Raw genomic sequence first — 10361 nt, 5'->3', positions numbered from 1 at the left:
CAAATTACATTAATTATCTTAGCACCACTATCACCAGCTACCTTCTACGAGAAACGCTTCTCGAGCGAGTCGCACCTATGATAATGAAGCACAGGCTTTGAAAGCAGCCTATACCCTCTGCCTTGAAAAAGGTCACTGCTTGAGCCGAACTCGGAACGAAGCACAAGCCCAAAGAACGTTTTTATCACGGATAAGTCCACGCGGATAAATTCTGTGCCATTTTCCTTGCCGCCGTTCACCAACATCCAACGGCTTGAACTTCCGCTGCTTCGTTGCGCGCTGCGATGCCAAGCACTCCTCCCGTCGCCGTATTTCCCGCGCACTCGGCAGTCCCGCATAGTATGCCATACGAACGCGGTTTCGAATGCCACTGAAGCGTTGCCTAATGATCCGATGGCTCCAGCTTGACCAAGGGGAACCAGGCGGTTCTCGTAGACTCGACGCTCCGGTAGCGACTAGTTTCGGCATCGCGCCCTCGTACGCTTGGCTCGTCTTCTTTACACGAGAATCTCCGGATGTGCCAGCACAAAATAAGGTAACCGTGTGTCGGCGGGCCGCACGAACGCGAGCGTAAGCAGAGGAAGATGACACTTGTAACAACACACAATCACACGACACCGGCAACACGGCAGCCGTGAGCGCAGAACAAAAATACAAAAACAAAATGGCCGCCTCGGGTTGCGCCAGCCAATGGGAGGCGCGAGAGAAGGGGGCTCGCCTCGCGCGCGCGCGCTCTGGCCAATGAGCGTTCTACAACCACCCTTCGGAAAAGCGCCGATAGCGGCCGTTCTGTTGCAGCGACGCCATTTTGAAACGCCGCGAAATGTACACAAAGAAAACAGCTTCAAAACAAGCCAAAGATGGCGGCGATCAGCCAGCTGCTGCGCCCGCGGCGCGCGCGGGAAGTTTGAACAAATTTTGCCTGTTGAGATGCATTTTGCGGCTCCCGTGGCGTCTTAAAAATAAGTTTAACCCATTTCCCGGGCGAAATCGGCGATAATATTTTGAGGGCAGCTGCTTAGGGGTGCAAACATGCCTAAATGCGTTTTTCTCAAACCTGATTTTCTGTCCATTTTTTACTATTCTAAGACCCGCGTCCCCCCTTAAACAGGTGATCAAGCAGCACTATTCAAGACAGTGCCAAATCTCAAAATGTATGACATTGGGAAATTAACAAGACGGGATGCAAAGTGAAATGAAAGCCACCGAAAGAAAGAATAGAAGGGAGCAAAGGTGTTTTCTTTGTGCCTATAACTTTTTTTTCTGTACAGCAATACTAGCATGGTGGTGCTCTCAAGCTGGAAAATTGTGAAGATGCACTGTGAAGATCTATGTGCAGTAGGTTATCGCTGTCTGCATGGTTCAATCTCAGCTACATATTTTATTCAACTTTTCTGTCGTCATACAGCGAGAGCAAGATAGTTGTAACAATCTTATGCAATCATTTCACCATGTACTATCAAGTGAGGAATACTACTTTTCCTCCTGCCTTTGCTTATTATTTCTTAAAATGCTTATTTCATGTTCCTCCACCTACTTTTAGTGCTTTTGTTTGCTTCTAATAACTTACATGATGCATATTTTTCCACTAATAACAGCAGGCAACCCATCATAAGGATTTAGCTGTCATGGCACCACTTCGGCAGATCTCCCTGTTGTCATGATGCTGTGAGGGGCTTATCTAACGAGACTGAGATGTTACCTGCACAGCTATGCACCTTCACTAGATCTTTCCCGAGTATGCACCGTAACCGTGGAACCGTAAAACTGCCTGCCTGTTACTTCAATTACGCAATTACACTTGGCAATACAGTGCTAAAACAATTAGCTTTACCCCGCACAATGTCATGTGTCGTTGAAGAACGACCAGATTAATATAATGTGTTGAAACAAGCATGTCCTTTTGAAGACATCTCAACTCAGCAGCATATGTGTGACAGTTCAGGGTGTACAGATGAACGCACTGAGAGAATGCATTGTGCACTGTCGAACACTTGGCAGTGAATACACGTAAAGCACAGCTATGTGCTGCCATCAATCTGAGCTGCTTTCCTCGCTTGCAGAGTACGTGCCCAACAGGCTAAGTCCTGTTGACAAAGATGGCCCCAAATGTCCACTGTTTGAAGAACTAGGAGCTTGAGGCGTAGTCCCGCTGACTGCTGCTGTCGATGAACATGGCGCCGACTGTGCTATGTTTGAAGAACTAGGGGATTGAGGTGTAGTCCCACCGACTCCTGAAGCACATGATCCCTTTGGCCGCACTAAACCGGCGAGTGCTGCTTTCAAAGAGGTGGATTTTCCAGACGCACCAGAAGCCGTCGATTGGCTCACAGCTTTCGCGGGCTGCATGCTGTAGTCCTGCAATTAGACCACCAATTATTCCAGCAAAATGTGTGCCTACTATACCTATCTTCAGATGCACATGTTCGAGCATCAAAATGTGCATTTAGAGTGGGGGGAGGGGGGTGTCGCTAACATGTGCTAATGCAAGGCATTGCAGCCTTCCCTCTGCTTTCAAGCAGATGCTCAGGCACCTTGTATACCATGGTATACGTCCAACACAGCTTTAAAATTTGTGGTGCCTATGCTAGTATAAGGGTTCTGAGCTGGACTAGTTGGTATGCATTCATTATGGTGAAAACATCATAGACAACAGGATGGGTGAAATGTCAGCGCATTGCTTTGCCTGTTTCACCCATCCTGTTGTATGCACTATTTTCGCCGTAATGAGACTATAGTATGTCTTGTCACAATGAAAACCATTATGTACAATAATGCAACTTCTTTTGAAAGTATCCAAGCTGTAGAACAGGCAACCAACAGTTGGCTGTAGAACCAACTCGCCCAGTCAGCTATATTATTAAAGGGGTCATGAACCACTTTTCCAAGTAATGATCTAATGACCTCAGTATCGGAGTTTACTGCCTCCCGAATCGATTGCCGCAAAAATTTCTCGAATCCGTCAAGAATGAGCGGAGTTACGGGGGTTCGGCGCACGCTCTCAGCACTTTCTCTCTTTTCTCGTGCCGACGAGCAAACTGGAAGCTACATAGGGAGGGATGGCACGGGGGAAAGAAGTTACGTTAGCGCGTCTTGCAACGCGATCGCTCTCCCGCTGTGATTCGCGTGCGCGAGTGCGGCTACCATGTACTGAGGAATGCGGCGCCGGCAAGTGGTGGCACCCCGTGGCAAGAAGCGCATCTGATCCGAACGCCGCTCTCGATTTACGTCGGCTATTGGCCAATAAGCATGCTATGTCTCTTGCGACGCAAACTGGCAGATCCGCGACGTCAACGTGCAGACGCCCCGCCCACCGACAAGAGTGAGAACCCGCCTCTGTTTGAAATGAGGGTGCCTGAGGAAACGGCAACTTTGCGCTCCGCTTGCAGACTTTACGCGGCGCACACGACTGTAATATTTGGCAGAGCAGTTCATAACCGTCTCAGCTTTCCACAGGATGTGTTTTTTCAACAAGCCCAAGGGCTGCTTCATGACCCCTTTAAGACAATGAATGGCACTAAAGCTAGTACATGGAATCAACCATCGGCCACTAGTGATTAGCGGTCGCATTGTGGAGAGAAATGATGCAGAGTTGAAACTAACTAAATTTGAATTTCCCATGAATACCTATGGCTACACTTTGGTCCAAGGGGAAGACGAACATTAGGAGAAACACAGTGGATTCAGCTGTCATGACTGGCCGTCATATAATTTGCAAGAAAATGCAATTCACCCTTGACAGGTTCTTGTGGAGGTTCAATTAGGGCTGAAGACATGAAGTAATGCTGCCAACCTACTGGATCTGCAGAACTTGGCTATTTGGGATTATGACAATTCTTAGTAACACTGAATAATTCACCCTGTCTTAATTAAATTGCTAAGTTTAAACATCTGAAACTGTGCACGACGCCACCAGATGCCACAATGAAAGGCTCTGGGTTAACTTTGAGCACATGTAATTCTAATCTGACCCTAAATCCAAATGGTCATCATCGACCTATTTATGCCCACAGAAAGAAGGCCTCTTCAAGCAGTTTTACTACCCCACTCTGGTGCCGCCTGATACCATCTTTTACCTAAATTATGAGGTTCTTATGTGCCAAAACCCCAATATGATTGCGAGACATGCCATAGTATATTAATGTTGACCACCTGGGGTTCTTCAGAGTGCACATAAATCTCAGTACACAGATGTTTCGAAAGCACCCACCAAGTCCAGAAATTGATCCTATGCCCTTTTGCTTAGTGTTGCAGCGCTAAAACCACTAGGTCACCATGGCGGGTACCATCCTTTAGTTGCAAATTTCCTAATTTCATCATAACACCTAACACTCTGCCATCTTATACTGCCATCCATCCTCTTAGTACCCAATTTGTAAATTTAGTGGGCCACTGCTCATCCGCCCACTGTATTCTTCACATTTTGCCCCCTTCGTGATGTAGTTGGCAACAATAGCTGGCAACGAAACAGAACTTCAAGCTCAACAGCCCGATTTCATAGCCACCATGGTGAGGCATGTGTCATAGCCAACATAAACCTTTCCGCTTTCACTTTCCTAAGATATCAGGAGCTTACCTCAGCTAGGATATCCGTAGGTTTTTCATAAGTTGTTTTTGGCTTCTTCGACACTTCTTCCCCACTGTCTTCGTCACTGTCTTCAATAATTCTTTTCACTGTGGCACCTTCGTTTTTTCCAAATACGGACCTGAAGAGAGAAATGGGGAAAAAAGTACTGCAATTTGTGATCACCGAAGGACCAGCGCTTACTAACCTCCTATCTTCCACGCCTCTTAGTTTTCTTTCTGCAGACACATTGAGGTCCTCCATATTAAGCCTGAATACTCTTGTCTAAATACTAATCCACCTAAAACATTTCACACTCTAAACGAAAAACAGGCACCAGCTGCAGTAGTATGTCACTGTTGCTGTTGACTCACGCAAGGTCAAGTTTTCCATTAGACTGACTTTTTGTTGCGATGCATCTTGATCTTGTGTACAAAGCGCACATATACTAGCTGCATGTCTATAGGCCTAAGCTGGCAAGACAACTGAGAGCACGGCACCCATCCCATTCTTTCCTGCTAGCCTCACTGAAAGGTTACCTTCACAATTACGAGCAGGACCTATCACAAACTTTTTTTCAGATATAAGTGATAGGAGTTATAATGAATATTGGAACAAAGGCAATTTCATTATGATAAAGTTTGACTGTAAATATATTTATAACACTGTGAAGCAGAGATGGGCACAACAGCTGTTTATGGACGGCATCATGAACAACACAGGAAACGCCAGCTGGCATTTAAAACACGGCAGTGGGACCAATTTTGGCCTTATTCATTGTGACGCTACTGGCTGGCGATGAAGCACAATCCAGAACCAAGCTAACGTGGCCCAAGAAAGGTGCATGTGTAGGGCTTCAAGCAAGCAACATTACAATATCAGTTCTTGGCTGTGTGGGTGAGAGGGCTGGGTACTTAGAAGCAGCCTCGCTGTTGTCGGGACCTGTATAATGCAACAAAAGTTTTTTTGATAGGCCAACATGATATGGTGATCAAAAGAGGACAAAGAAACCAGGTAAATACTGTAAATCCCTGTGTTGCTTATCACAGTGGAAATTCCGGGAAGCAGTGAGGCAAGCGTGGGCAATCTGACGGACCTTTTCTGCTATGAAAACTACCTCGTGAGCAGAGACGGTGGGCGAATGTGTTCCATGTCGATGTGTAATGTCCATGGGCAAAATAAGAGCCTGGCCAAATGGCAGATGATAGGTAAAACAGCAAGTAGCCAGTAGTGTCACAGCACAACAAATATGCAAAGTTGACCTATGGCAGAGTTCACAGATCTGTAGAAAGCTAACGCTTCGGTAGACGTTCAGTTAAGTTGCTCTGCGAGATCATAGTTTTGCGGATGTAATAAGCAATGGCTACTTGACTATGAGAAGATATCGTGAAACACTTGGGACCACAAGACAAAAGGTATCGCCCACAATCTCCGAGAAGCTGGCAGGAGCATCTTTACGAAGGGCGATGTTATGCAGAAGAAAATCCGCAAGATCTATGGCGCTACTAGTAGGCAGGGCTTGTGTACCGGTGAAGTGTACAGCAGTCAGCCACAACAACAGCACACAGCTTTTTGTAGCACATCATATTGGCCATGTACAGTAGAATCTCGGTAAAGAAATAATTTGATCGGAACAAATGCATCTAATTTGAATGGTTTTGTATTTGAGTGGTGCATATACAGCTTTCTCATTATATGAAACTCCTGTTGAATGAAGCCTATTTTCCCAGTCCCTTCAGGTTATATTCTCAACTGAGAGTGGTGGTAGTGAAAATTATACACATATTGGCTTACGCAATAAACTTTTCATCCTCTTCCTCTTGCTTCTGGAGCATGGCTTCCCTCTCATCAGCATAGCGTCCCAGCATGTCGTCAAAATTGACGTTGGCCTGCCGCTTATTCAAATCCTTCAGATCTTCAAGGGCCTCAATCAGGTCCATCTCTTGCTTGGATGCCTTTGTCCGCTTCTCCAGCAGCTGTAAGCACGATTGGCCGTCAGCAAAGTTCAAGAGGAAGTGCTTGCTCAACTTTATTTTTAGTTGGTATAGCCAAAGGCATTCCACTCATGAACTCTACCACTTTTTTTCAATTTCTGGGCTAGCCACTCACGGAACGATTAAAAATTTGTAAGCTCTTTTGGGGGGCCTGTAAGAGGTGAAATTGGTCTCAACGTGAGTGATGACATTCATTGCTAATGGCGATAGAAGGAAGAAGAAAAAATCATGACAGTATGCTAGTGGAAATCTTTGCAACAAGAGTGAGTTTTAAAATATAGTATTTTTTATGTTTTTTTGCTCACACTACTGCGAACTTGAAGAAGCTCCCAATTGATGTCCTATCTGAAGCTACAGTGGACACATTCTGATCTAGAGTGTATTAACTTTTTACCAGTTGCTGTGTCAAATTTCTTTTTTTTCTTGCCTGATTCGTGTGCATTACAATATTCTTGGGTGCTCATCTTATCTTAACCTCATTGTCTAATTTGTTGTTATTCAGTAGAAGTTTGTTAGTAGCTTATCTCGGCCTTGGTTCGATTCCCATCTGGACCCCAATTCATCCAAGTTTCTTATCAATGCAATTGCTTTACTTTGTCTGCAGCAGCCGCCCTGAAAAATTTGGCAATAATCAAAGCACTCTTTGACTATTTCTATTTTTTAATCCATTACAATTTTTTGCTCATGGAAAATATAGCCAACAACACTGGATTTTCTACAACACGACCTCCTTAACGCTATCGCGTTAACAAGGGCGTAAAAGCAGTTGCAACGAGTTTTTATTATTGGTGAACATAACAACTCACATTTCCGATCGGATTAAACTCACAATTCCTATTAAATTTTCCTGATGATTCACCTTTGCGAAGAATTGTTTGAAATGTAACTGAAGCAATGCTTCGACTATTGTCAACATTTCTTGTAAAAGATTCCACGTTGAACAATACTGAATTTTTTGGTCAGCTTTCGGTATAATATCATGGCATTGTAATGGTTAAATTCCACACCTGAGTAAAGCCGTAGCATGCTTTTGACACAGGCCCTACCTTGCTAGACATAATTCATGTAGACGAAACATCTGTACACTGGTTGCATTGTACACTCAAACCTCATTATAATGAAGTTACATCTTACACGAAGATAACTTCGTTATATCCATAAATTCGTTATAAATGCATATTCCTAACACTGTAGGTACTGCAAGAATATTTTTCATTTACTTCGTTATAACCGATATTTCGTTATATCTGTGTTCGTCATATCGAGGTTTCAGTGTATACAGAGAAATTGGCTATACTGAAGCTTAACGACAGGTTTTGTTTCCACGTAAGAGGTGGCTAGACAAAGCATATCCATCTATTTTTCTTGGACCATGCTTGCATGTCTTGTTTCATAACATGGCTTTCTAGCACAAAAAAAATTTTCACACAATTCAACAACTTTTTATCAAGAACTGTCATTCAGAGGACTTCGGTGTTCATTATGGGGTGTTTTCAAGTGAGAATGGCACAAATTACCTTGATTATCACTAATTAGTGATAGTATTGCCCTGAATTGTTGAGATGTAAAATCATCACAAAACGTTCAGCAACACACCGCCAATAAAAATAATAAAATTTCAAGCCTGCAAACTGCCAAGCTTGTGTAAAAAAAGTAATTACAGCAGAAATTCAAAGTCTATGCGTACAGTATGTGAGCACCATCCAAGCACACACTATGAACCAGACGCTTTGGGAAAGAAAGCATGGACAGGTTTACTTAATTAAAAGAACTGTGCTCTTGATGACATTTATTTCTTGCACTCAGTTTTTTCAGGTAGCGTTTGTTGTTTTAGTGTGTCGTCATGCAGATAATGGAGTCTGCAACCAGTGCATCTGTGGTTCAGAACAGGTGTGCTAATCTGCTAGTTGAGACAAGCACCTGTGGTTAGAGAATTGTGGTTTAGCAAGGGGCCCAGAGCTGAAATCCCACAGTTTGAACATCTTTATTTATCTGGTGTACACACGCACTACACTAGCGTTACTTTATGAGCATGCATGACATTGCTCAGTTCGACACCCTGTTGGTCAACTGGTTTTTCTAATGGCTGGGAGGTAGCTAAGGAAATGAAACAGAGTTGGCTGTACTTTGGCGACAATGGCAGGTAGAAGCGTCCGTAACTCAAAGTGTAAAGATGTGTCATAGGACTACTTCATTTCATCAAGTGCATAATCAATACTGCAGCCTCATGTGATTAACACGCAACCTTCACATTTCTCGATTTCAACCCCCCCTTCCCCCAAAATAACATTGAAGCATAGAATGCGAAGGAAAGAATAGTGCAAAAGCACCACCAACTATGAAAAAAATGGGTGAAAGAGGAAAACGAATCGATTTGCTTCAGGTACCTTCATAGGGTTGTTCTTTTCCTCCTCTTCTTCTTCTTTGGCTTCACGCTCAGCTGCCTCTTCAGCCAGCTTAAGAGCCTGGAAGTTTCTGGTGGCCCCATGCTCCACGATGTAGTCAGAATTAGCAGGATCTGTCTAGCAAACGAAGAAAACACATCAGAGACTGACCTTCCACATGCTTATATTACTGAAAGTAGGAATAAAAAGTCAAGGTAAAAGGCACCACGACACAGCTACGACCTCAAACCCCGTGATACATTTCTGCAGGTGAACTGCAAGTTACACAACCTGAGCAGCAAGTTTGCTCGCACTGCTGCTTATTCACGCCCTAGTCAACAAAATCAAAGAATGATGCTTGTGGATCTTGTGTCCACCATCAAATCGTTTGCTGCACAAAAACTGGTCATCTCGAGCTGTAAGAATAATCGAAAGTGGCTTCCCTCTAAAGCATTCATACTATAGATTGTTACAGTTGTTACGCTCGAAGCGCTCTCCTTCATTTCAGCGATGACTTCATTCTGCCAATGGCCAGCCTGTCGCATGGACCTCGTCGGTCCATGAAAAGCTGCAAACTTCGGTTGTAAGCGGTAAAAACCTGATCATTTATTACACCAGGTACGTTAAGCTAACCGAAATTAAGCAAACAGGTATTTGATCATTAGTAATTGACATACTAAGCCCATGTGCTTAAGCACAAGTGACAACATACCTTGAACGTTATTTCAGCAAGGCAGCGTGGGCACTTGATGTAGAAACGAAACACTTTGATTCCAAGGTAATCTTCATTCTGCACGGTTTCTTTCCGTGCGTTGAACTTCTTTCCCTTGTAGATGTATTCGCCGCACGTTTTGCACCTGCAAAAATCAAGGTATTTTGCATATAACGGGTGTTTACGGCGACACACTCCTGGTTGAACTTTACCTCATATTGCAAGGAGCCATGAGACGAACCGTGTACTGTCTGTCCTTGGGAAGCCTAAGTCTCGGTATTTTCAACGGATCGAAGTCCGGAGGGTAGTATTTCTAAAGTGAGAGAAAGTGAGTGCATTAGACATTTGAACTACTGGGCGTGAAAACTATGTTTACAAACAAGCCCAAGAAATATCGAACACGGCACTTACGTTGAGAACTTTTCTTTCAGACATTGTCGCGCCCTTTGCTTAACGGTGATCAGAACAAACACTGAAGAATGAAATACAATGACAACTACGAGGGTGAAGATCAGTTATAATTCAGTGCGCCCACGAAAACTCACGGCGATGAAGCAGTCAGAGAGAGTCGGAGAAGCGCCATGCGAAACGCAACGCAGTTTGAGCCAACGGTTACAGAATACGAACACCGATAGTTTCGCCTCCTGAGCCGTTGGTTTCGATTTTGTTAATTTTCTTCGTATTCAACGAAACGTAAATTTAGCGCC

At 44.1% G+C, this 10361-nt stretch overlaps 1 protein-coding gene across 1 annotated transcript; it reads right to left on the bottom strand.

Annotated features, from left to right (window-relative positions):
• Positions 1-1108: 1108 nt before the first annotated feature.
• LOC119382917 (splicing factor YJU2) lies at positions 1109-10269 on the bottom strand. Its single transcript, XM_037650832.2, has 7 exons — positions 10066-10269; positions 9867-9967; positions 9655-9799; positions 8946-9080; positions 6359-6540; positions 4577-4706; positions 1109-2358 (listed from the first exon to the last, which is right to left on the bottom strand). The coding sequence occupies exons 1-7, from the start codon at positions 10087-10089 to the stop codon at positions 2035-2037; spliced, it is 1041 nt and encodes a 346-aa protein (XP_037506760.1). The 5' UTR covers positions 10090-10269; the 3' UTR covers positions 1109-2034.
• Positions 10270-10361: the final 92 nt, after the last annotated feature.

Source organism: Rhipicephalus sanguineus, chromosome 2 (assembly GCF_013339695.2).
Source record: "Rhipicephalus sanguineus isolate Rsan-2018 chromosome 2, BIME_Rsan_1.4, whole genome shotgun sequence".
NCBI classification, from domain to species: domain Eukaryota; kingdom Metazoa; phylum Arthropoda; class Arachnida; order Ixodida; family Ixodidae; genus Rhipicephalus; species Rhipicephalus sanguineus.
This window is presented reverse-complemented; position numbering and strand designations above follow the sequence as displayed.

Coding starts and splice junctions, on each gene's coding strand:
- LOC119382917 (XM_037650832.2), bottom strand. CDS start 10,089: ATGTCTGAAAGAAAAGTTCTCAAC. Junction 9,800..9,866: donor ATGGCTCCTTGCAATATGAG/GTAAAGTTCAAC, acceptor TGATTTTTGCAG/GTGCAAAACGTGCGGCGAAT. Junction 6,541..8,945: donor AAAAGAACAACCCTATGAAG/GTACCTGAAGCA, acceptor TCGTGCTTACAG/CTGCTGGAGAAGCGGACAAA.